Here is a 27,329-nt window from a genome sequence, read left to right on the forward strand (position 1 = left end):
GCGAAAGTAAAAACCTCCACCCCTCACAGAAGAAAAAACACGCTGGGAGGACTTTGTTTACGCACACGGGTCCCTCAAGGTAGTTGGTCACCTGTCGTGTTCTGGCTTCCTGAAGGGCGTAGCCGAAACCCAGAAGCTGGTGTGCGTAAGTCCAGCGCGGGCCTGAAGGGACCGGATGTGCTAATATGGCTCACACAGTGGACTTTAAAAAGCATTAGTCACGCATTTGAGGGGAGGGGGTGTAGCATTAGCGCTGCTAACTGCTAACAGGCCAACAGTGTCTCCAGGCTATAGAATTATTTAAATGAGGTCGAAAAAGCTTTTTTTTTTGGCGACCTGTCTTGCAGTGTCGTGCCGCCCTAACTGACCGAACACCACCTCCATCCCGAAGTGACATGTTTCCTTTTTATGTTCTCCAGATACAGGTGTCTTACTACCCCCCCGGTCAGTACCCCAGCTCAGGCCAGCAGTACCGCGTGGCCCAGCCCCTGTCCCACCAGGTGTCTTATCCCGCCCAGCGCACACAACCCATGCCTCAGCCCACGCAGCAGTCAGGTGTGTATACCCTTGTGTGTAGCTGCAGGAGCCTGCAGATGCATGCTGTGGCCAGATTTCTGCCGGGTCGCGTGAGGTGAGGGCGTGGCGTTCGAAGCAAAGTCACACTTTGGATTTCTTTTTTGATTGTTTTTTTTTTTTTTTTTTTCTTTGGGACAACCTTGGCCCCACTTCTCTGCAAAGTAGCCCAGATAACACAGGGCTGCGTATGTGTGCGCGCGTGTCTGAAATGACCTGCCCGCCGTGTCCTTCATTCCTGGAGGTTTCCACTTTGATTGTGTTTGTACAGTAAGAGTCAGCCAGCGGGCCGTTTGCCAGCTGGACCGCGCTCTTGTTTGACCCGCGGCGGTGGGCCAAGCTCACATGGGCCCGTCGATCCGTGACTGTTAGCCTGGTTTCTCGATGTGTTCGCGTCAACATGGAGGTTTAACAGTATCAAAGATTTCCTGTTGTTTCCATGTTTCACCGCACGTTTGCCTGAGACTCCACTCCTCGCCGACCGTCTGACTCCTGTCCGTCTCCAAACAGGTCTCCAGACCATGATGCCCAGCCAGCAGCCGAGTTATCAGGGCATGATGGGGGTCCAGCAGCCCCAGAATCCCGGTTTGCTCAATTCCCAGAGGGCGGGCATGGGAGGACAAATGCAGAGCATCATGGTCCAGTACCCACAGATGCCGTCGTATCAGGTACACCGGTTTGTCACTCTTTTTGCAAACATTTTGATGCCATTTCCTGGCCACACACATCTACACACACAAGCTCACAGGTTAAACAGCGCTATCTGCTGGCAGCCGCCATCTTGGTTCCTGCTAGTAAAAGGTGGGTCAACAAATAGACTGGAGCGGTGAGAAGTTGCAGATGGTGATCCTGTGACGCTTTTGAACGCAGAGCTGCGAAGGCTGTCGTGTGTGTCGTGTGTGTGTGTGTGAGAGGAGAGGCGGGTGTTTCAAAGTGAAAGGACAGTGGTCTGCATTCACTCCTCCTGGGGCCCTTCGTGTCGAAGAGATACAAAGCCGCCGCTGTACTGCCACAGATCTTAAAACGCCAGTGGCTCTTTCGGGGAGCTCTTGAAGTCAAGCTAAAGTGGCTGGGCTCTGTCTGACTCCATGTTGTGAAGCGCTTTCTTCACCCCATCCACGGACACGCCCAGGCCTACCTCATTTGACTATTATAATTCTATTTTTTTTCCGCTCCTGCACACTCAGGTGCCAGTGGGCGGCGAAAATCAGCAGGTGGTGCAGCAGCAGTACCAGCAGCAGGTGATGGTGCCGGTCAGCCAGTCGGTCCAGGGTCCCATGCCTGTTTACTACAGTGTTATCACACCCACACAGCAGAATAGCACAAGGTATGTACGGCGCTCATCGCAACGGAGAGAGGCGTTTTACAGGACAAACTGGATTCTGTCTGACCCCGCCGTGCCCCCGCAGCCCATCGGTCGGCTACCTGCAGCCCCCCAGCTCTGAGCAGTATCAAATTACACAGTCGCCGTCCCCCTGCAACCCTCAACAGTTGCAGCAGCAATATTCAGGTGAGGCAGGAGGTCTCTGGGTCAAAAGTGACACGTGGTCCATATAAGGCACATGCTAATGACGTGTGTGTGTGTGTGTGGTGCCTCCTGCCGCCAGGAGTCCCGCCTCCTGGGCCTGGAGTGATGGTCATGCAGCTCAGCGTCCCCAACGGACCGCAGCCTTCCCAGAATCCTCCTCTGGTCCAGTGGAACCCATGCAAGTACTATAGTATAGAACAGAGGCCCAGCAAGCCGGGGGAGCTCTACAAACCTGACAACACTCCACAGGTATACACACACACACACACACACACACATACATAGCATACACCTGTTATTCACTCATCTGTCGCCTCCTGGTGGTCACAGGAAGGCACTGACACCTGAGCTGGCAGCGAGGTGTCTGACTTTGTCATGTTAAGTCCCTGGTCTTCTCATGGTTTATGCCCCACCAGGCCGGTAACCAGCTGACCAGTCCCCTGGCGTCGCCCACCCAGTCTCCGACCCCTTCGCCCTCTGGCAGCGTCAGCAGCGTCTGTCCAGGCCTGGGACCACTACCCCTTATTTCTCAGTTTCCCCGGCCCGGAGGCCCCGCTCAAGGTAGAAACAAGGACACTCGGGGAGTTGCTTGGAAACGAGCTTGTCCGGTTTTGAAACGGCACTAGAAGGGGTATCGCAGAAGTAAAGATAATTAAAACGCAATTGGGTATGACGGAAAAATATTTTGTGTGCGTGCGCGGTGCAACTGATGTCCTGTCGTGTATTATTCCATGCCTTCTGGTTGACAGTGATGTACATCGTGCAGGTTCACCAATAAACAACACAATTCCGGGTAAAATCCTGATCTTTCACCCACTTTCAGCAGCAGAACCATCATCAGGTCAACCCCCCCCCCACCTCTGCCCTTTCACATGACTGGCAAATGGCCACCCTCTCCGTGGTCTTACCTTTGACCTGCTTGTACCCCAGCACTCTGTGTTTACAGTCCCAGCTGTCTTTCAAACGTGTGTGTGTGTGTGTGTGTACAGGTGATGGCCGCTACCCCTTGGTGGGGCCAGCCTTGCAGTACAACCTGTGTCCCCCCCCCCTCATGCACGGCCAGTCTTCGTACAGCTCTCATCAGGTCAGTGCATGTTCGGTGACCTTTTATTTACAATTTCGCCACAGGGCCCTTTTTTTTTTTTTTTTTTTTTAGATACATTTAGTCTATTCCTCTCTTCTGAAAACGCCCATCGAGCTGAAACCAGAGGTCGTTCGCCTCTGCAGCACGAGCCGAAGGCCGTGTCTGTTTACATCTGAGCCGGTGCCTCCGATAACCGATTTGCCCCGACCAGCGGTGATTTGGTGTGCCTTTACTTTGTAATAAACATGTGTGTCCAACCTGCTTCAGGGCCAAGGAGTACGAGGGGCGCGGGGGAAGAAACAAACACTCAAATCTGCGTCGACGGACCTCGGCACCACGGATGTCGGTAAGTTTGCCGCCCGACTTTGAGGTGATGTTATTGTAATCCCATGTGTGCTGGTTACAAAGCTCGACACGTAACCCGCCACTGTCCAGAAACCCCGGTCCAACTTCAATGGAAATTAGTAGGACATGTTAACCTGACGCACAGTTGAGATTAGCCATTTTGGAATTTGTTTCCAATAACTGCCCTCCTCCCCTAGCGGAGCCCTTTGGTTGTGCATTCCTGCTGGCAGCGAGGGTCCGCGGTTAGGTGTGTGTAGAACCCTGTTAGCTGTTAGCTTAAAATGTAGTTGTTCCTCTGTGAGCCCCGGAAACCCCTGTGAGTCGTAACAAGCCAGAAGACCTTGGACTTCTCCCTCGCTCCTTTTCTTGCTGCTTCTGCCCATTTTGTCGCAGGAAAGCAGCTTAGCGGTGACCATCATGGTTTTTCAAAATGGGGCTCTGTGGTTCACAAGAAGTCTCTGGCGATGGGTGTAGCTTATGAGCTCCACCAATCATAGAGCACCCACGAGTTTCTATGGAACAGTAAAAAAAGGGCCTGGCTCAGAGTTGGACCTGAGAGGACTCTGGGAGCTGAGGTCCACGGTCACTGGTTCCTCTGCTGTCTGAAGGCACGAAGGAACAGACTCATTCCTGATTAAGGTTCTAGGAACTGCAAAAAGTTCTTACATGGAGAAAGAGGCTGTGGATCAGATGATAAAAGGTGAAAGATCAGATGAGGCTGCTCACCTTCTGCGAACCCTGCGACACTGGTGTTCCTGAACCATCTCACAAAGACCTCCTCCCGCTGTTTGCCAGATGAATGTCCTGTCCACTGGGAAAAACTAAATACCTTCAGATCCTAATGTTTGAGGTTAAAGATGGTTTAGATTCGGGCCGTGAAAGCAACGGGTTTGTCGGGATTCCTGTGAAAGTGTCCCGTCCCATTTCCGAGCCCGGCCGGCTGACACCGTCTCTCCTCCGCCCAGTAGTGAGTCGAGTGCTGGAGGTGACGGACCTGCCGGAAGGGATCTCCCGCCCGGAGGCGGAGAAGCTCTTCAACCAGCTGTCTTTGTGCGGTGCCAAGATCCAGTGGCTGAAGGAGCCCCAGGGGGGCCGGGGGGGCTGCGGCCCCTGTCCCACCGGGGGTGCCAAGGGGGAGGGCGGCGGTGACCCGGCGCACAGCTACACAGTGGTGGCGGTGTTCCCCAGCACCATGGCCGCCCAGAGTGCTTCCTTCAAACTAAACAACAGTGCGGCCTGCCTCTTCAAGCTGCGAGCCGCCAAAAAGAACTACGACCTGCGCGTGCTGGAGAGGGCCAGCTCTCAGTGAAAGGAGAGGGGGCAGGAAGTGGAAAGAGACTTGAGAGGCGGAGCAGGAAGTGGAGGGGGGGGGGGACTGAGGGGGACTGCTCTTTGTGTACACCTTAAAGACAAAACAGGAGGAGCGCGACGAAAAGGGAAGGAGGCGTGAGCCAGGAGGCGGCGGGGTTTGTTCCAACCGATGACTTACTTTGTCCTTTCTTTTCAAAACATTTTTTTTTTTTTTCTTTTGTATTTATATCGCCGAAGAGCACACACACACACACACACACACACATGCAGCCACACACGCAACCACACACACATACATGCACACACCAGAGGAGACAAACGAAACAGGGTCACGTAGCACATAATCAAGAACACACTGGACAGTCAACCTCAGTCAGACCTTTTCCCCTCTTCCCCCCTTTTCCCTCCTTCCCTCCCTCCCTCCAACTCTTCCTCCTTTTTCTACCAGCGCCCCCCCACCCCACCCTCCACCATCTCCTGATCACACATATTTATAAAAATGTTCATACGCACATTTGCGCGTTCTATCTCTCTCTCTCTCTCTCTCTCTTTCGCTCTCTGCTTCCCCCTTTCTAGATCATGCCATGTCCCATGCAGCCTCTCTCTCTCTCTCTCTCTCTCTCTCTCTTTCTCTCTTTCTCTCTCTCTCTCTCGCTTTCTGTTTGCCTTACTGCTGTTGTGGGTTTCTGTATTGCGCTGTTATTTTTCAGAGGTCTCTCTCTCTCTCTCTCTTTCTCTCTCTCTCTCTTTTGTGGGGGGAGTGGGGTCAATATATTTATATAAGTGATGTAAGGAATAAAAGAAATCTATATATTCAGTGATTTTTCTTTTCCCCTCCCCTCTTCTCCTCCCGAGTGAAAACGTTTAGGCCTTTTCTTTTTCCTTTGCCTCCCCCCCTTCCCCCCTGCCCACAGGTTTCCTCCTTACCCCCCTCCCCAAACCACCATTGTGTTTGCGTTTTTTGTTGACAGCTGTGCAGAAAGTATCAGAATAAGTAGTTGAAGTGCACAATGATTGCATATGTCTACTGTACATTTTATTTAATCTGTTTTGTTTTTTTTTTTTGTTTGTTTTTAAAAATATAAAAGTCGGAAAAATCTATCCAAAAAAAAAAAAAGTCCCTGTGTGTCGAGTGGGTGGCTTATTTCGGATCGGGCACAGGGCAACAGACCCTGTATTCATTCAGTCGTTCATTGTTTCCCTAAGCTTTGCCCCTTTTCTTTGACGTATCTCATCACACTGAGATGACACTTCCGTGGTCAGCAAGGAGCAGGTGGACGGACGGACAGGAAGGTGTTTACCCTTCCTTAATGTCCTCGTTTTTTTGTTTCCACATCAAGCCGCTGATGTCACGTCTCAGAAGACCTCCATCCTGACAGGAAGATAAAAAGATCTCCAACTAATCGGCTCTGCAGAAAAACAAACATCAGGGTATCTGTGGCCACTGAGGGTTTAATTGTCGGGCGAAGGCCGAAGGGTGAAGCGGTTCCAGTAAAAAGAAGCTGCAGCCCCAAAACAGAGACTCTTCTTTCCTGCTGTGGGATGGTTGGACCTTGAGTGTGCGCTTAAAGATCTAAACGTTGGGATTATTGCATCTTTTGTGTTGCCGTCTTATTCAGAGGGTCTTCCCTTGAGCCACCTCCCAGCCGCGGTCCAACCTGACCTTTACTTTGTAGATGATTTTGCTCTTGAGTTGTACAGATGCAGCACAAGAGTAGAACAAGCATGCTAAAACAGCCTCTTCCAAAGACATACATGTCAACCTCACATCTGCTGGTCATCTATCTACTTTGGACGGTTCCAGCATCGACCTTGTTGAAGACTTCATTCACCAACAGCCCAATCTAGGAGAAGCTGGCCTGGAGAAGCTGTAGAAAGCCCCATCCTACCAAAATGAAACCCTAGAGCAAAGTGATTGTGGCCACTGTACAGCACGTCCTCTTGTATGGCTCCGACTCCCAGACACTTGATGCTACCCATGCCAGAAGAGTCAACAGCACTTCCACCAGAATGACTCAAGTGGCAACATCTCTACGGTATGCTGCCAAAAAGTTCTGAAGTCATCAAATCATGCCGCCCGACTTCAAAAATTGAATTGCTGTCTGTGAGGACTGTAGAAACAAGCATACCAAGGCAATGGTCTCTTCCTAAAATAATCAAAAGACATACATATGGAACCCCACATCTGCTGGTCCTTCATCCTCTTTGGACGCTCCAGTATCAACCTTGTTGAAGACTAATAAGTACTTGGGTTCGCTCGCTGACTCTGCTCACAACATCTACTGTATGTGGAAACAGCTGCAGCTTGAAGTATTGTGGATGCCCTGGAGAACCTGTGCTAAGTATCAACAGCGCTTCCACCAAAATGTATCAAGCGACAGCATCTCTAGGAGTAGCCACACTCCAAATAGACTTGTCCACGGTATGCTGCCAGAAACCTCGAAAGCCATCAAATCACGCTGCCTTGGTTTTGCGAGTTACACGACGTGAGGAAGCTGCCCGGAAAGTTCCTTTCGTGGTTGTAGAACAGGACTTCCCATCGTCACCCCGAAGAACCTTCTGGACTGCATCTTCCAGAAACAGAAGACACCTTGCAAGAAGTTTTCGGGGAACTACACTGAATGCTTTAGACTTTTTGAAATATAATCATTTTGGTGAGATCAATGATCACTACTCAGAGGCCTTATACCAGCAATTTGATCAAAATAACAAAAGTACAGTGGACTTACTAATATTCATTAATACACACCAACATATATATATATATATGTTCATAATTCAGGGAGCCTGGTTGAGTCAACTCTGTTCCCCAAGTGACAGACGTAATCTGTAATCCCACCAATCACCATCAGAGGGAGACAAAGACCAGTTTTGCGCTGAGATAAGTTACAGTAGCAGGTAAAGAAAGGTTACTTGGCGAACACGATGCTCAGTAGGCGCTTCACCAGACAAAAGGAGGCCGGGCAGCAGCTGACTTTTTTTATTTTATTTTTATTTTTAACAGGATTAAATTAAACTTTACTTGATTGTTCTCAGAATATTAATAATAATAAAATCCAAGGTTGGGAGACGTCCAAGTGAAATCACCCAACTAGGAGTTTGCAAAAAAAATTATTCATTTGTCCGTTTGGGTTTGCACACACACACACACACACACACACACACACTCCTCCTCCCTCGGTTCAGTTCAAACCGATTCTTGCATCCCGGTTAGATACTTCAGATATTCCCAGCGTTCCATCACATCCTAACTTTACTGGGAGGCGGCTCCTGCTTTTTTGTAGCGTTCAGCTGGGGAGTTGCTGTAGCTTTTTAAGTGCTCAGCTGTCCAAAACACTCACACACACACACACACACACACTGGGCGAGGCTGGCCTGCCTGCATGTGCCATCCCAGTGTCCACCAAAACCTTTCGGTGCTTTGTTTTGGAGAAGCTGTAAAGGACGGGAGCACCGAGACGAAGCCCGGCGGAGCACCGAGGAGACCCGGACCGACCCGCAGGCTCTATGGCTCATTACGACTCGTGAGTTGAGTGTCTCGCATCTGTCCCGTTTGGATATGAGGTTCTGGGGGGGTATGATTATTCTGGGATGTTGTTTTTTGTGTTGCGCTGTTGTGTCTGCTGCCCAGACTGGACGACAAGGCCTCGGTGGACATCCACGACAACCCCCCGGCCCCCGACAACGCGGTGAGGGAGGACGGCAACACGGTAGGACAGATGAGCGCAGCACGTGAAACATCCCATAATTCGCCGCCGTGCCAATATTGTGATCGGTTGACCTCCCAGACCGAAGCTCCGATTGGTTTATCCGTCACTCAAGACCTCGGTGGGGACCAGAGACGACCGAGCTTCCTGTTTGGGGACCGGTCAAATGTCGCCATGGCAACAGCCAGGCACTGCTAAGGGAAACACACTGCTGTGAAAAAGTGTGTGACACCCGCAAACTCTGTGATTGCATGTAGAATAATAGTGTGTGTATGTGTGTTCCTGGGCGCTGCTAGAGTGGCGATCAAAAGAAATCGGATCAGCTGATAATTTAAAAAAAAAAAGCGCTGATGAAGCAGGACTTGGAAAATTGAGCATTCCAATATAAGAACTGTGTGTGTGTGTGTGTGTGTGTGTGTGTGTGTGTGTGTGTGTGTGTGTGTGTGTGTGAACGGTCCCAGGGATTATCCGTCATTGTCAGCCTGACAACCACAGGACACCTCTAATCCTGCTGGTGATGGAGAGTCGAGGACGGCTGTGTGTGTGTGTGTGTGTGTGTGTGTGTGTGTGTGTGTGTGTGTGTGCGGGTGGTTGTCTGTGTGTGTGTGTGTGTGTGTCCTGCGCCACCATGCCCTTATCAGCCAGACTGTAGTATATTTTAGGCAGGAGCAAAGTCAAGCTTTGTTGCGTCCAGTTGGGAATTCTGCCGCCTGCAGTCCATGGCTATTTTTAGCCGCTTCCCACCTGTGGTTCGGAGATTCATGTATCTTGGAGACAGTGTGTGTTTGTGTGTGTGTGTGTGTGTGTGTGCGTGTGAACTCGCACACCCACGCCTCTCATTAACATGCAGATCTGCTTTTTTATCCATGTGGACTCTTTGGGTCAAAGTAAAACAGCAAACACATGAAGGATAATCCAAAGAGATTGAAATTGTGTTATTTCAGTGTATTTACGGTGTTATTACTGTGAAATTACCAATTGCTCGGTAATAATCCAAACACGCCTCTGCTGCTCATCAGGCTTTTATTTCTAAATCCCAGAATAGTGATAACACGTGATAATCCAAGGAGGGGGGGGGGCGATTACCAGGATATTCCCTTGTTATTAGCACATCCCTGATCCAGCAAAGACCCAAACGGCAGCTCTGCTGTTCCTGGAGGAGAGAAGTTCCGCTAACCTGGAACCCGGGCCCGCAGGTCTACTTCATCTACGACGAGGAAGTCGAGGAGGAGGAGCGTGAGGAGCCGGCAGCCCCGGAGCCGGTCCGGCCCGTCAACGACAGGCCTCACAAATTCAGGGACCACTACTGCAAGAAGCCCAAGTTCTGCGACGTCTGCGCCCGCATGATCGTCTGTACGTTAGCATCGGTTCTTGAAGTTATTCATTCATTCATTATCTACATCGCTTATCCTGCACTCTGGGTCACGGAAATGCGGCGTGGACCCTAGATAGTTCACGGGGCCAAACATTCACTCATTCATTCCCCTGTAAAATAGAGACTCATTCACAAGTCATAAAGAGACAATAATTCAATCATTCATTCACACATCATATAGACAATTCCAACCATTCACTCATTCATTCACAGGTAAAACAGGCAATTGACATGCTCACAAGTAATATAGAGACAATCACCATCTCATTGGCATGTCCCATTGAGACAAACGTCATAAAAACACATGCAACCATTCGCTCATTCATTACCACATCGTATAAACATTCACTCATTCATATACATGGAATATAGAGAGTAATTCACACATTCACAAGTACTACACGGACATTCACCCTCTCATTCACACGTCAAATGGAGACAATGAAATTCACTCATTCACAAGTAATGAACCTCCGGCATGTCTTTGGACTGTGGGAGGAACCCGGAGAACCCTGAGGAACCCCACACAGAAAGTTCTTCCTGTTGGAATGCAAGCGTAGACCTTCTGGCTGTGAGGACGAGGAGTTCTGACCCTGGTTCTTGTCTTCCTCCCCAGTGAACAACAAGTTTGCTCTGCGCTGTAAAAACTGTAAAACCAGCATCCACCACCAGTGCCAGTCCTACGTGGAGTTCCAGAGGTGTTTCGGCAAAATAGTGAGTCCAGCTCAACCGTCTTGGTTCTTCTGTCGGGCCTCCTGTTCCTCAGGTTCCTTAGGTTCCTTAGGCTCCTCAGGCTCCTCAGGCTCCTCAGGCTCCGCCCCCACGGCGGCTAACCGGTGCTCTCCTCTCGCAGCCGCCGGGGTTCAGGCGGGCCTACAGCTCCCCGCTGTACAGCAGCCAGCAGAACGCCACCATCTCCCAGCTGCTGCCCTTTTGTGAGTCAAAAACAAGCTAGAAAACACACACACACACACAGACGAGGGGTGTGTCGTCACTGTTCGCACGATTCCTTTTAGATTCACTGGTCCATGATTGGATTTGATGGCAACTTTCTCACTGACTCATCCTTTGTTGGGCCGGTTTTCTTTTTGTTTTAAGTCGAGGCTAATGTTAGCTTAGCTAATGCGGCTCCTCAGATTCTGCAGCTACCGCGGGTTGTTTTTTTTTTTTGCAGGCAAATTTTACAAATGCAGTGGAACCTCAGCTCATGGATTCAGTTCATTCTTTGACTCTTGTTCGCCAACTGAATCAATGTTTCCCGCTGAAATCAGAGTAAACCCCATTGGTCCGTTGTCCAGCCCCAAAAACACACTGCACTCTTTAGGAACTTTTCATTGGTTTATTTGCAGTTTATTTCTGCAAAAAATACAGAAAGGCATTAAAGCTAACCGTCATTCTTGTTGAAATCTTCTTGTCTTGGAAATTGGACTTGAATTTCTCCACTTGAAGACGTTCCAGCCCTCATCTGAGAGGCTTCTTTTGAAGAATTCACCGTGACCTGGATGACTGAGAACCTCCAGAGACATCTCACCTTCATTAGTGCCGTTTCTGCTGTTCGTGCTCTTCTTGCCGGCACTTGCACTCGGTGTTTCCTTTGCTAAATCAGCAAAAGCAAAGCCTTCTGGCATGAGACCCTTGCTAACACGAATGCCGTCTCCAGCTAGTTGTCTTCCATTCATCCAAGCTAACAATCACTTTTCGACTTCTTCTAAGACTCGAGACCTTTGCTTCATTAGCGTAGCCGCTCCTTTAGCCACACCTGCCGCTTTTAGCGCGTCCTTTTTCTTCAGGATGGTGCAGATGGTTGACTTAGCCGTGTCGGCGAGATCCGTAACACCCAACACGCTCTTACCTTTCGCTATTATTTCCTTCTTCCGATCCACTGGAATTCTTAACTTCTTGCTAACCCCACTAGCACTTTTAGCTATTAGCCATAACAAGGGCAAGCTTCCTTAGAAAAAAAGTAAGAGAAATACAAGGATGAACGATGTAAACAACGCAGAGTAGCACGCATGACTGCCGCAACACTACAAAAGCCATGATGTGGAAAGTTTGTTTGTGTTTTGATTCAAAATGCGCTCAAAAACTCTGTCGCTAGGCCGGTTGGTTTGTGATCAGGGGTTGTTGTGAGCCCTGGTCCTTCTGCAGGGCGGGTCTAAAATGTAAAATGTCTCCAGATATTCGCCTTCAAATCGCCATTTCTCTTTATCGCGCTTCCTTCCGTGATGCATCTTTTTTTTTTTTTTTTTTTTTGTACTGTGCTCACCCGTAACGCAACTTGAATTTGGAAACTATCTTCCGAGCAGAAACGAGAAACGCGACCGTCAAATTCCGAATTTAAAAAATCGATCACGCGACTTCACAATTATTCAATTACATGAAACATCTCGACGTCCTCCTGGTAAGAACGTCTCCTCGGCGCCCGTCCGCCTTCGGGCGCCTCTGCGGGCACCGGCTTTACCCACGCTTGCACTTTTCATTATAAGTCGATGATGATTGACAGCTCAGTCCAACCGCACGGACCCCGTGTTCGAGACGCTGCGCATCGGCGTGATCATGGCCAACAAGGAGCGCAAAAAGGGGTCGGAAGACAAGAAGAACGTGAGTCCCGTCGCGTTTTTTTTTTTTCCCTTCGTCTTCACCGTCTCAATGCTCGGCTCGGCTGGAACGTCCCCGCTCGCCCCCAGGTGATGAGGATGGACGAGGAGGAGTCCCGGCCCAAGCAGGAGGACCAGGCCGGCGAGGGAGGTGAGGCCGGGCGCCGGGGAACGACCCGCCCTCCTTCTCTCGCCGCCACCTCATCCACGCCGTCCTCTCTTGTGGCTTTTCGTCGAGGCAGCGAGCGCGGAGGGGGACAAGGCGCCGGCCGACGACAAGGTCAGGGGACGGGACGAGATGAAGGTGAGGACGACGATGATGAGAACAACAATAATAGGGATGTAATAAAGGTGTAATAAAGATCCAAGAGAAGATAATAGAAAGGCTGTCGGCTTATGATGATGATGCCCGTGTGTGTGTGTGTGTGTGTGTGTGTGTCAGAGTAAAAAGCCCCAGCTGGGGAAGATCGGTGTGTTCAGCCAGTCTCATTACTACCTGGCCCTCTACCGCTTCAAGGCCATTGAGAAGGACGACCTGGATGTGCAGTAAGCAGCAAACACACACACACGCACGCACACACACACACATACACACACACAGCCTAAAACCCACTTGTCGTGTGTGTTGCCTAGCGCCGGTGACCGGATCATGGTGATCGACGACTCCAACGAAGAGTGGTGGAGGGTGAGATTTGTTTGTGTGTGTGTGTGGGTGTGTGTGAGTGTATGGAAGCAACGGTGTGTGTTTGGTGGAATGTCAGTGTAACGCGGCGGCAGTTGAACGTAGCTCCGCCCCCTCGCCAGGGGAAGATTGGCGAGCGGACCGGTTTCATCCCTGCCAGCTACATCATACGGGTGCGAGCGGGGGAGCGGGTCTACAAGGTGACGCGTTCCTTCGTCGGCAACAGGGAGATGGGCCAGATTACGCTGAAGAAAGACCAGGTCAGCTGACACACACACACACACACACACACACACACACACACACACACAAATCATATCAGTGAATCCAGTACACAACCAGCCAATCTGCTTTGCACACTTGCTACGCCCTGTTACATCTCAAGGTTTCTGCTAAAACAATGTGGAATGGCAAGCCAGGAGGTTCTAAGTTGGAGTTTGTGTGTGTGTGTGTGTGTGTGTGTGTGTGTGTGTGTGTGTGTGTCTCCTCTGTCTGCAGATCGTAGTGAAGAAGGGCGAGGAGGTTAACGGTTACCTGAAGGTCAGCACCGGAAGGAAGCTGGGTTTCTTCCCCGCCAACCTGCTGCAGGAGATCTGAGGGCTTGTGTGTGTGTGTGTGTGTGTGTGTGTGAGAGAGAGACTCTTTTTGGTGCTCAGTTTTCTTAAGCAAATTAAAAATTAAAAAAAATCTTGAAATGTTTGTGTGATGTGAAATCAAACTGTTTTTTTAAGTGTTTTCAGACACACCGGACAGACACACTCACTATGAACGACAGCTCACACACTCACACACACACACACACACACACACACGTGTTGCACCGCCGACCCGAGTGTGTGATGGTTGTTTCTCAGCACTGGATTACAGAAAAATAAATATATCTAAGAACAAAAAACAAGAAGGAAATGATGTCATAAACAGAAACAAGGATTCTGCGTCCAGCCTGCGATGCCTTCGCTGTCCTGAACCACATTTCCAATCCGTGATTCCTTCGCCGTTCTTCCCTGTGCATGCAGTTTGTGACGCCCTCGCTGTTTTTCCTGTGTGTGACGCCTTCAGAGTTCTTACCGTAACCTTGTTTCCCTTAAGTGACCTCAACATTGTTTCCAGCTTTCATTTTATTTCACCCCACTCACCTGTAACTCAACCATGTGGGGAAAAAGTGCCTTCAAGAAGAAGAAGAAGAGGAGGAGATGGATGTCCAGACGTTTAAAGTGTGTGTGCGCGTGAGTGTGTGTGTGTGTGTGTGTGTATGTTCAGCTCGCCGGCCGCCAGGCTTGGTCGCTCGTCTGATTGGACGACGGAGCGGCTCCTCGGACACGGGTCACCTCCTCTCCGGGAAACAAACCCCCCGCTCCGGATGGAACGGCGGCCATGACGCCACGGCTGCCATGTTGCCATGCCGACCTCCTGACCCTGCCACTCCAAGCAGGCGGGATGGAGAAGGTGCTGCCAAAGTGTGTGTATGTGTATGTGTGTGTGTGTGATGGGAGTGACAGCATCTTGATTTCTTTTTTTTTTACCTCTTCTTTCCATCACTGGTGTGTAAACAGGACAAACAAAAGCCAGGAATGACAGGATCAACGTCTGCTGAGTCTCAGCGAGAGGCTGAATGGTTTTATTTCTATTTGCAAATGACAGGGTGAGTGACTGGATGTCTATATTACTTATGAATGATCGGGTGAACGGTTGTACATCTATATGTAGATGAGGGTGAATGAATGTTTTTATGTTTCTATATGCAATATGAATGAGAGGAGGAATGGTTGGATGTTTCCGTGTGTGTGTGTGCGTGCGCGTGCATGTGTGTTTGTTTGTGCGCGTAGGGGTGTCTGTCGCATCTTCCTCCAGTCACAACTTGCTTCCAAATAACTTGACTTCTTCCAGGATGGAAGTGTTCCTCTCCCCTAGATTATAATAATAATAATAATATAATGATCAGAATAAGAACAACTTTATTTATCCCGAAGGAAATTGTTGTGCCAGAGTTACAAGAAAAATATAACAACAATAAATAATAGTAGATAATTGTATAAACATTAAAAAAATAAAATAAAATAATTAATACTCAATTATTACGAATAAGTAATTGTATTTCGAACACCATGAAATAGCAAACTATTTTAGTGAGACTAGCATGTAATGACCACATCCGCCGCTAGAGGTCACTGCTGCCCCACTTTCAGCTCTGAACCCGCCTGAGCGCGCACACACACACACACACACACACACGCACGCACTCCACAGGGAGCCTCGCGTGTTTATTGTGAACAATAATGGATCTGATTTACAGTTGGAGGGAAGAAATATGTTGTTTTTCGAATTTTGAAAAAAAAAAAAAAAAATTTATATTAATTGGCTCCTCAATTAGGAGGAAGCTCTCCGGTACTTTTTATTATTAGATTAAAATGTTAATGATTCACTTGCAATGTAGAGTATCTTTATCTCCCCCTCACACACAAACACACACACACACAAACACACACACACAAATCTCTCTTCCAAACTGATAATCTGTGATGCTAATCACACACACCCCACGGAGCGGGAAGTGAAGCTGCAAGCAGTCTCTGTATAACATGTGAATGAAAGGGTGAATGCTTGTATGTCAATGTGATTTGAGTGTCTATGACATGTGAATGAATGAGTGAATGTTTTTATATGTTAGAGGGTGAATGGGTTTATGTGTCTATATAATGAATAAATGAGAGGGTGTGTGTCTTCACATATGGATGCATGTTGTACGCCTCCCGTGACGTTGAGTGCAGGTTCAATAAATGAATAAATGAATGAATGTGTGGTTTTGTCCTTTTTGATTTTTTTCTTTTTTTCTCCCAGCAGACTACCGTCTCTGACGTTCGTCCCGGAGCCGCTCTACCCCCCCCCCCCCCCCCCCAGGTGACACACACTTTAAGATTATTAATCTAATCCCGTCAGATTAAAGATTAATTTCTTCTCTGTATTTGGGATGACGCTGGTTGTCCATCAGTTTGAGGTGGTGCTGGTGGTGATGGGGTTTGGGGAGAGAAGAAACGCCACTTCCTGTCCAGGAAGAGCCAACAAGCAAACAACGGCAGGGTAAGAACACACACACACACACACTCACATACATTTTCCAAGGGCCGGAGAGAAGGCTGCAGGATTGGAACCAATTAGGCCAAGAGAGGCTCCCTCCACCTGCGCCGTGAGGCCCCCGGGGGGGTGAAGGGGGGGATGTGGGGGCCCTCGGTGACAGGATGAGGGATCATCATCATTACCATTATTTATTTGCTAAGCAGAGGCTGCATGGCTTCGGGGCCGCCGCTAATAGGGATTCACGAATCACAATGAGGATCTTGCTGGTGGGGGCAGGTAGAGCGCCATGTGTGTGTGTGTGTTAATGCTCGTGTAAAAGCGTGCATGCATTTGGAAACGGTTAGACGAGGGGGGGGGTAATCAATTACACGGAGCCTCTGTTTTAAACTCCATCATGTGTAATTCTCACGGAGGTGATAAAAGCTCGGCGAGAGACAAGACTCGGATCCAGCCGTCCGGAGGAGAAACAAAATCAAAGGGTGGATATGGGAAGTTGTGACTTTTTATTTTTATCTTTTATTTGAGGTCAAAAAATACAATTTATAAATGAATGTGCTTAAAGTGTGAAAAGTAAAAAAAAAGAAAAAGGATTTTGCTGCCGGCTGTTTCTGTGCAAAGCTTTTATTATTTCATTTTGTCATTAAAATGAATACGGGACCACTTTGAAGTTCACGGACAAAGCTGTCGTAGTAGCAATAGTTGTAGTGGTGGTAAATCATATAAGTACATTTTATTTAAAGCGCCTCATTCAACACAGCCGGACACTTCTCAGACATATACACATTTATGAAAAACCTGACAAATCGAAACAATAAAAGACACTGTTAAAAAAAGGTTGAGTTTGGTTTGTTGTGCCAACATCTGAATTCTAAAAAATAAAGAATAATCTAAAACAGTTTATATTATAATATGTATATATATTTCTATATAATAATATAAACATATATTAAATGAGAATTGTATAATGTTAGCAATTATTAATGACACACAAACACCCACACACACACAAACAGGCCCCAGATGTTTTGTATGCGTCACATTTTCCAGATTTCCCTCTCGCGACCTCACTTCCTGTCCAGGCTTTTATTCTGAAAGTCCGTACTTCCTGCGGTCTGATGCGATTTTCGGTCATCTTCATTTATTTCATGTTTTGGATGCCCTGGCATGTCACCCCCCTCCGCCGCCTCCAAACGTTATTTATTTCAAACATTGCGATCGCTATAAACAAGCTGATTAATACGATGTTAAATACAGTGTAATTAAACCTGAACTCCCGCAACGGTTAAAAAGTCGACACGTTGTCGTTACAGCACTCCATATACCTACCTGTGTGTTTACAACATCAACATCTACATCCCCAAAAAAAAAAAAAAAAAAAAAAATGAATCTTCTCTGTCGGAGTGAGGAGCATCAGGAGAACTCGACGAGACATCTTTAATCCTCCGCCGGAATTAAGCTTCCTTCACGTCGAGTGTGTGTGTGTGTGAGTTTTTAAGCGATTGATGTGCGTTTCGTGTCTGCCTTCTTGCCTCTGTGTGTGTGTGTGTGTGTGTGTGTGTGTTGATTCAGGTGTTGCGGCGGAGTGACTATGGTTAGTCCATAACTCATGATGCTCTCCATTCAGGAGACACCTTAGGGCCCGCATTACGCCCAGCGAGACTCAATCACAGCCTACGCTAAATCGATAATCCTGGAGATAGTTGGTTGGGGGTGGAGGCGGAGGTGGAGGGTGGAGATAGAAAGTAGCTGCAGGAGAGAGAGGGAGGAGGGATGAAGGATGAGGCCCGTGACGGGGTGGAGGTGAATGGAGAGGTGGGATTAGATGAGGAGAAGGGAGAAGAAGCGGAGGAGACGGAGGAGTCGGTCACCCGACTCTTCGTTTTCGAAGTCTGTCTTGACTCAGCGAGTCGACGGAACCCGGGGATTACCAGACGACCCAATTATCTTAATCCTAATTTGCCGGTTTCTTTGAAGCTCCCGTCGCCGACTGCGGCGGCATCTTGGCGGGGGTTCCGGGAGATCCGAAGGGGGCGGGTTTTGTTTTCTTTATTTTATTTTTTTTACTCAACCGGGCTCCGCCGATCCTTATCGGATTGCTGGATTATCAGATTAATCAGGCGGTAAACAGCCTAATCCGGAGTCCCGTGTCGGATGAGAAGCGTTGTCGCGGAGCCGATGAGCTCACCTAGCTTTTTGACTGTGTGTGTGTGTGATTGTGTGTATCCGATTCTAGTCCCGCTATTCCCACTTAATCTGGCTAGAACTGGTCCAGAGTATTCTGGAGGTGTTTTGGGCCTCCAGGAAATAATCCGCAACGGCGCTGTGAAAACACGAGTCTGGCGTTAGCAGTGGCGTTAGCGGTAGCATAGGAAGCTGCCGTGGCTCTACATCCCTTGCTTTGATGGAGCTGGGATTAGCCGGCTAATCTGCGCTTTCCCCCTCGAACAGTGAAATGAACGTCTTTGTTAGCGACGGCTAATAGGCTTTAGCTGGACGCTAATTAATTCCCCATTAGCACAGATCGGATATCCGCTCCCAGACACTTTGACAAGCTAAAGCGAAGGATCTGCCGCACCCTCTGTTGTCCGGGAGGGCCCCGGCTCCCAACACAAATAGGGTTCCTCAGGGTTCTCCGGGTTCCTCCCACAGTGGGAAACCTGCTAGAGGTTCACCGGAAACCATCCAGACGTCTGAATGAGAGGATGAATGGTTGTGTGTCTTTGACATGTGAATGGGAGGATGAATTGTGAATATGTGAATGAATGTCTCTTTATGTTGTGTGATGAGAGGGTGAATGGTTGTATGTCTCTAAATGTCCATGAATGAAAGGGTGAATGCTTTTATCGCTTTTACATGTGAATGAGAGGGTGAATTGTTGTACGTCTCTATGACATGTGAATGAATGGGTGAATGTTTGTGATGAGAGGATGAATTGTTGTACACTATACCCTTGTTTTTTCGCGGGGGTTACGTTCCAAAAAGAACCCGTGAAGTAGAAAGCTTTACTTTTTTTTTTACAATTATTATACAATTAAATACTCTATTATACATTGCTGCTGTCGTCCTTATGTTTTTTTCTTCCTTCTTTATGGAACGAACGGAAGATTCATTAATTCCGTAATGCCGACCTACAGCCGCATAGCTTTTACCTTCCCTTAGCATGTCCAGAAGTTTAACTTTATCTGCGATAGATAGCATCTTCCGCTGCCTTTTGGGCCCTGCAAGGTGCTTTTGTCGGTCCAGAGCATTTTGTCAACATTATGGGTTTTAGAGAAACTCGAAATTGCGAGAGAATTTGCACGTACGTAATGTAAATTTGGCAAGCTGTTTTAGGTCCGTGTACATATTAAACTGCAACGTTATTGACGCACAGGTAGAGAAGAAGCGGAGTGACTTTTTAGCCAATCAGAATGCAGAACACAATGCACGATGCAAATCCGTGAAGTAGCGTAACCGTGAAAAGTAAACCGCGTTATAGCGAGGGACCACTGTATGTCTCCACGCTGTGTGAATGAAAGAGTGAATGGTTGTGTGCCTCTTTGAATCCGCTCTTATCGTGCCGGCCCGGCCCACGTGACCGCCAGTGGGCGGAGCTTAGCGACATCAGGTTGACTTTCAGATGGAGAAGGCCGCGCGTCGGCTCTTTTGTCTCGTCCTGTTTTCCCATCCCTCCATCACTCCTTCTTCTTCACTCCGCTGTTTACTTGCATTCTCGCCCTCCGCCCCCCCCGCCGTTTTTTTCCTTCTTCCCCCCTCTCGGTCTTGAGTGATGTGCGGCTGATGGCGAACGCCGGCCGATGACAGATGGATGTGACAAGCAGATGGTTTTGCCCGTCGTCTCTTTAATCACACAAATTCAGTCGGCCATGACGCCGCGGCTCCGTCTTGTCACGGCGACACGGCGGCGAGACAAATTCATCCGGCGCGCCGTGGATTCCGATACAAAAACGTAAATAAATAAAAAGCGCGGGCGTCGGTGGAGAACAGGAGGAGGCGGAGGGGGGCTAAATGGTTTCTGTGTGTTTTGATTAGCGACGACTACCCAACTCTCGACTTGACGGCGGCGGCGTGAAGTCTGAGCGCCGTCGTGTCTGGTTCGGCGGCGCCACGACTCCAGCAGATGGGAGGGCGTTTCCCCACCCACCGAAATGGATGCCGCCGGTGTCCGACGTCTTGCAAATACGGTGAACCCGACAAGCAAATCCTCTTTTTGTTAGCGTTTTGTTAGCATTTTTCTGACTAAAATCAGGATAACAGGGACGTGTGTGTGTTTGATTTTTTATTCATCAAATGATCTACTGTGGACAAAGCTGTCTTGATCGAAATTCAGTTATTCATTCTCTTATTTTCCACTCCAGAACCCATCCTGGGTGTCATCGGAAGAGACAAACAGCGATTCACCCTCTCATTCACATCTTAAATTGAGACACGTCTCCGTAGGTGATTGACAGCTGACGGGTCCGGGTTAAACCCCGCCTCTCACCAGCAGTGATTGGCTCCGCCCTTTCCAGTGGTGCAGATGAACGAACCCTCTAATTAGCGGGGATTGAACATGCGGCGGGTTGCTAATGGCTAACGCCGCCTTTGCGTTCGTTAATGAGCGAATGTTTCACTTATAGATGTAATTAAACAGGCGTCGCTCCGCCCCCGTCCAACCTGGCACCGTTCTGGGCCTCTGCTGGGCGTTCAAGGTACTGCAGGCGCCAACCTTCACGGGCGCTCTGGAAAAAAAATAAACAAAGCGCGATTGGAGTATGAACACATGTCGAGCAGCCGCTAAATAATTTACAGAGTAAGATGGAGCGACACACACCCACACACACCACGCGCACACATACTCGTACGATCCAATAAAAGCAGGCAGTTTCCTACATTCCTCAACCCGCCGCTCCGCCACCGAAACCATCACTTAGCTGTTGACGCTGTCGATACGTCGCTACCATAACAAACTGTATGTAAATGGCTAACGGCTAACAGCTAATGGAGACGTCTCTGCTACCATTTGCCCCACGTTCGCCACAAACACGGAAAGATAGAGCAACCCCACCCAAGCGGAAATGGAATAATAAGCAAGTTTTCTTGCATATCAGCTGTTACACATAAATGTACACACACACACACACACACACATACACACACAAACACAAAACCCTCGAAACAAACTGTAGCCAAGATGGTTGCCTGAGAGAACAGAAATTTGTGGATTTGCAGAGTTTCTCAAATGAGAGGCGCAATTAACACCTAAACAACAACTCAGCAGAATGAACTGGAAACAATCTGATAAGGTGCGACGTGACGCGCACGCACACACACACACACACACACACACACACACACACACACACACACACACACGGAGGAGTAGGCCATGTCACTCGGATGATCCCTCTCCTCCCTTCTTCTTCTGCTTCTTCTGCCTTCGCTCCACCTCAAGCTTGTCCCAACAAGGTCAAATTGACTTTAAGATTAATTAACTGTCAATTAAGAGAGTAATCGTTTCATAATGTGCCTTGCCCCACCTGGGACGTGTGTGTGTGTGTGTGAGGCAGCAGAGCTGTCAATGAGATGGCGAGTAGGGGGAAAGAGAGGATTACAGGTGTGTGTGTGTGTGTGTTCCTGTTTTTGGAATAAGAGAGTGACGGAAACCTACATCGCAAACCGTGTTAGATCCTCCATTATCTTGTAACATGATGCAGCTCCCCCCTGCTTCCCGCCGCCGCTGCCGCCACCATCAGGCTGCGTTGGGTCACGCCCCACATGCAACACGTGCACTGGAAAGGAATATAAAAAAAAAAAAAAAAAAAAAAAAAAAAAAAGCAACACACGCCGGCAACCCTCCTACCGACGATCAACATTCATCGGGATATCCAGAGGTTCGGGGCGGAGGGACGTCTGCACCGGCGAGAAGGAGGAGAGGTGGATGGAAGCAGAATGAAAATTAGAAAGGAGATGAGTAAAATCAAAACAAAAAGAAAAAGGATGCATGAATAAAAGAAGGTGGGAGTGGAGGGAGGGCGTTTGGAGGCTGGTGCCTCCTGCTTGCTAATGGCCGACCCGCGGGCACCTCCATTCCCTCTTTTGCGGGGAAGAGCGCCCCCTGGTGGTGGCTTCTGTTTTGCAGCTGTGTTAGCATGAAGCACTATAACATTAGCAAACTAGCCGTGTACTCTTACCATGGGTGATGCTACTTGTATGTGTTAGCGCGGGTGTTTGCGTTGCCCACCACGAGCGGTCTGTAGCCTCGCTACACGTTTAGCTAAGTGGCGTGAAGCGCTTGGCTAGCTCCGTCCTCCCCCTGGAGCTGGAGCCCCTGGATGTTTCAAGCTCCATCCTGGCTGGCTAGCGTCGTTTCTATGCAACGATCGATGGCAGATGTTTGGATTGGCAGAAGGGGCGGAGCCGATGCCCCGACTCCGTGACGCTCCAGTTGATTTCTACTTTTTTTTCCGTTTGTTTTTTAATTTTCCCCCTCACTTTGAAAAAATACATAAAAATCTGATTACCAGATCACTCTCTCTTTCTCGCTCTCTCTTTTTTTTTTTTTTTTTTTATTTTCTTTTTTTTTTTTTTACAGCTGACAACTTCCGTTAGCGGTAATTGGCAATCCACCCATATGGTGTGGAAATGAGGCCCTGGCGCCGCCCGCATTCAAAGCAAACAAAGGAAATGTCACTCACTTGCCGAGCGGCCTGTTTGTGCAAAGATCCCTCCCTGACTTTCACACACACACACACACACACACACACACACACAAATAAAAATAAAAATAACAATGAAAAACTAATAAAATTGCAAATAAGTCATCTACATGCACACAAATTCCTTCCCCCCTCCCCCTCGCCGCTACGACAGCGAAACATAACGGCCATCTGTCCTCCGCACCTCCATCCCGACGGAGGGCTTTGTGTTCTCGACGATCTCAACGGGTCTTCGGAGCCAATCCGATGCTTCCATGTCAGACGTCCCTTTGGCCGTGTCCGACATGGCTATGACTTAGCGCGGAGGCCACTTTAAGCTAACGCCACAGACCGGAGTTTGCTAGCTTGTTAGCTTCCGGGTGACTCAAAAGTGCTTCGCCGGCCGATTCGAACCCCGACGGACATTAAAAGTCTGCGATGTTGTTATGCTAATCAACGTCATCTTCGACATGAAAAACAAACAACTCTCCGTAAGAGATTCAATGACTGATTTATCACCTGAAGCTGCTGAGATTTATTACACTGTGATTACAATGTTATTAACTACTAACTACTTTATGTATATCTATCTTTATGTATAAATATAAAGACTGAGATAACAATTGAAGGAACAGGGCAGCCCGTCTCCGTCACTGATTGACACGAGACGGCGTGTAATCTCGGCTCACCGGCGCTTCGCCTTCCCCGCCATCCAGTATCGCCGTCTCCCATGTGTTCAAGGTGTCAGCCGTTATAAACGGTCTTTATCGTCACAGACTCTCTAATGGCGGCACCGATTGCCGCTGCGACTCCATACACACACACACACACACACACACACACACACACACACTCATGACACTTCAGTATTGTTATCTTGCTCGGCTCATGTTCATGTATATTTCAGCTTCTGATGTGGCCTCCTCGCGGGATAAGCAATCTCAGCAGGATCTCGGTTGGAGCTGGAATTCATCGAGCGCCCCCCCCCCCCGCCGCCCGCCAGCCCCCCGCCAGGCGGTTTTTGCAATAAATAGAAAAACTCAACGGCTCGCCCCTTGACCAGATTTTTTTTTTTTTTTTTTTTTTTTGCTCACCCTCCCCTCCGCCGACTAACCAAACACTGGGTCCCACTCAAGCCAACATCTCCCCCCGATTTCCCTGACCTTTGTGTCAGGAGTGAAGGTGTGTGTCTGTGTGTGTGTGTGTGTGTGTGTGTGTGTGTGTGGGGTGATAGAGATAGAGATATACCCTCCTACCCCGCAGAACAATCCATTCCAATTACAGGAATGGTGTTTCGGTCTGGTAATGGCGTCACGTGACCATAATCAACGCGATCAGCTGTATTTAATCCCCCTTCTTTTATTTTTTTTCGCCGTTCTTTGCACCCTCCCATCCATCCACCCAACCAGGGCTCTTTAAACGGCCGCCGCACGTGTGTGTGTGTGAGGACGGACGGACGGACGGACGGATGGATGGATGATAGACAAATAGCCGAATGATAGGGATATAAATGGGCGGGGAGATGAATTGCCGGACGGGTGCACAGATGGATGTGTTGATGGACTGATTATCCGGGAGATGGAGGGGAGGCAGACAAATGGTGGGACGGGATGGGTGGATTGTCATCAGACGGGCGGATGAATAAATGGGTCGGCGGAGGGGCGGACGGGCCGCAGCGGGCGGGGGAGGGGAGGGAAGGGGGGAGATTGATAGGTGCTTTCCTCCGGGTGGGCCACCTGCATCCTCCACGTTCAGAGGAGGCTGGAGAGCAGATACTCATCCGTAATAGGGGTAATGGGGCTCAAAATAAACTCGCAAACAACTCTATATCTGTAATTTTCCCTCCGCCCTCTCGGCATAACCTGCCGCCCACACACACACACACACACACACACACACACATGCATGCACGCCCCCCTCTCAGCGTGAACACCTCCTGCGTACCTGGCAAACCATTTGGATTTTTCTTCTTACTCTGTTTTGTGTTTTTGTTTAGTCTGAGGGAGTGGAGAGTGTTCTGGGGGGGTAAACAAAGGGTGGTTGCCATGGTTACACGGCCAATCAGGCGCCCCCCTCAGAGCGCTGGAGGTACTTGGACTTTATACTCATGCAGAGTTTGTATTGTGGTTCTAGATTATCATCATATTTATCAGTATTGTGTGTGTGTGTGTGTGTGTGTGTGTGTGCGTGTGTGTGTGTGTGTGTGTGTGTGTGTGCGCACCCTCCACCCTCCTTCCACCTTAGCTTCTGTACATGAAGGGGAAGCGTCTCTGCTCATAGCTCCGCCCCCTGTCCATCCCTCCCTGAATCTAAGCCCCGCCCCTTTTGGGGGCGTGACCCTGCAGTAGTAAAATAAGATAAAATACCTTTTACAAATACAGCCGTAATGTGTGACAGGTTGCTAAAAATTAACGCAGTACTTGGGTACATCAAAATATGCATGGGATATTTAATGTAGAGAGGGGTCAATTTTACTGCTTGGTAAATACTTAATAATACGTCATATTTATACATACACAGTTGTAACAGCTAACAAGGGGTTTTCATACTCAAATATACGCAAAATGATAATAAAACACAGAGAAGGGGGTGTTTTACTGCATGCATGTACTAGGGTATTTAAAAAAACACAAAATGACCACTTTACTGCATTTAAAATACTTGCTAATATGTAGTGTAGATGCAGTTGTACTGTGTCACAGATGTTGAAACATAAATGCAGTACTTGAGTGAATCAAAATACACAATGTGATAGTATAACCCATAAAAGGGGGCTTTTTATGGTATGAAAATACTTGAAAATATGCAGTACTTATCTTCTTCTTTTCCTCTGGGCTCAAGGGGTCTCAACAGCGAATCAACCTTCTCCATCTAACCCTATTCTCTGTATCCTCCTCTCTCACAACAACTAACTTCATATCCTCTCTTACCACGTCCATAAATATTCTCTCTCCTCTCTACTCAATATGTGGGTCTAAACTGAAACACAGGCCTAACCATAAATGCAGTACTTGAGTACATAGGAAAATTCAACGTCATAGTAAAACCCATTGAAGGGGCCTGGAAAATACGATATAATATGTAATACTTACACACAACCAGTATTAAAATATAACATGGGTTTAAACATTTTACCTCTCCTTTTTTTTTTAGGCCACGGCACATATTTTACATTAGAAAAACCACACGGCACACCATTGAATAAATACGTCAAAAACATTTTTAATGAAACCGTAATCTCAAGTCACTTACTCGGCGTGAAATCTACTATATCTAATATTCGTAGATTCGTCGAGTTGCAATGCAAATTTTCCACTGATGTGGAACTTTTCCAGAACACTCTTTTTACTGCCGGCAGACGTTTAATCAACACGTCTGGATATGGTATTATTTGAGAGCGGGACTCGGGCTATTTCTTTAACAGCCGAGCGTTTCCTCCACGACGATCTCGCAGGCTGCTCGTATTAATGTTTTGCCACGGCCTGTTTGGATTTTGCGATGAGTTCAGCAGTTTGGTAGCTAGCTTTCAGAGCTTTCTCACTGGTTTTGGTGGTTTTCTTCAGCATCGACGCTTGTTTCTCAGTCTGATTACGCAAATGAACAAAGTAGTTCGTGTTGTCCGAACACAATCTAACTTTTTTCATATTGTCTTGAGCTCATCTTTTTTATGACCTCTACTCATATGTGGGTTTCAATCTGGGTCAGAATGTTCTTCAGGACCTTTTTCTTTTAAAATATTCATCCATCGCGGATCACTACCACACAGGTTCATTCAGAAGCTGTTGGCGTTTAGCGGAAGAGCGTTTCATTGTTCTGCCCGTCACTGCATGACGTTCCAAGATGCATTATTTGCGTTGAATAAATCATTTTTGGACCAATCGGATGAAAGTGGGCTGCGGTTTGGAAACACAGGTGTACACAGTCATAAAATAATATTTGTGTGCATACAGCAGTAAGCCGAAACATGGGTTTAAATTTGATAATTTGAACCCGGTACTCGAGTACAGTGATCCCTCGCTATAACGCGGTTTACTTTTCACGGTTTCGCTACTTCACGGATTTGCATCGTGCATTGTGTTCTGCATTCTGATTGGCTAAAAAGTCACTCCGCTTCTTCTCTACCTGTGCGTCAATAACGTTGCAGTTTAATATGTACACCGAGGTAAAACAGCTTGCCAAATTTACATTATGTAAACGTGCAAATTCTCCTTCAATTTGGAGTTTCTCTAAAACCCATAATGTTGACAAAACACTCTGGACCGACAAAAGCAGATAAAGTTAAACTTCTGGACATGCTAAGGGAAGGTAAAAGCTATGCGGCTGTAGGTCGGCATTTCGGAATTAATGAATCTTCCGTTTGTTCCATAAAGAAGGA

The 27,329-nt window shown here is 48.2% G+C and overlaps 2 protein-coding genes across 5 annotated transcripts in view; both read left to right on the forward strand.

Moving 5' to 3' along the window:
• The window catches only part of r3hdm2 (R3H domain containing 2), a 38,176-nt gene extending 32,449 nt beyond the window's left edge, over nt 1–5,727 (forward strand). For all 4 annotated transcript variants that reach the window (XM_086149730.1, XM_086149728.1, XM_086149731.1 and 1 more), the window contains 9 exons: nt 420–555; nt 1,084–1,241; nt 1,761–1,900; nt 1,983–2,083; nt 2,181–2,350; nt 2,518–2,662; nt 3,091–3,185; nt 3,453–3,531; nt 4,496–5,727. In XM_086149730.1, coding sequence (XP_086005856.1) covers nt 420–555; nt 1,084–1,241; nt 1,761–1,900; nt 1,983–2,083; nt 2,181–2,350; nt 2,518–2,662; nt 3,091–3,185; nt 3,453–3,531; nt 4,496–4,839 — 1,368 coding nt within the window. In that variant the 3' untranslated portion in view covers nt 4,840–5,727. The remainder of the gene's footprint in view (nt 1–419; nt 556–1,083; nt 1,242–1,760; nt 1,901–1,982; nt 2,084–2,180; nt 2,351–2,517; nt 2,663–3,090; nt 3,186–3,452; nt 3,532–4,495) is intronic.
• A 2,503-nt stretch (nt 5,728–8,230) lies between these two features.
• LOC147232712 (SH3 and cysteine-rich domain-containing protein 3-like) lies at nt 8,231–13,860 on the forward strand. The gene is made up of 12 exons (XM_086148827.1): nt 8,231–8,365; nt 8,473–8,551; nt 9,745–9,901; nt 10,540–10,637; nt 10,777–10,858; nt 12,427–12,524; nt 12,611–12,671; nt 12,763–12,824; nt 12,963–13,066; nt 13,154–13,205; nt 13,325–13,462; nt 13,701–13,860. Exons 1-12 carry the CDS (start codon nt 8,349–8,351, stop codon nt 13,797–13,799), a joined length of 1,047 nt encoding a protein of 348 aa, XP_086004953.1. The 5' UTR covers nt 8,231–8,348; the 3' UTR covers nt 13,800–13,860.
• The last annotated feature ends 13,469 nt before the right edge of the window (nt 13,861–27,329 follow it).

Source organism: Fistularia commersonii, chromosome 7, assembly GCF_037954325.1.
Source record: "Fistularia commersonii isolate RoL2024-O1a breed Wild chromosome 7, RoL_Fcom_v1.0, whole genome shotgun sequence".
NCBI lineage: Eukaryota > Metazoa > Chordata > Actinopteri > Syngnathiformes > Fistulariidae > Fistularia > Fistularia commersonii.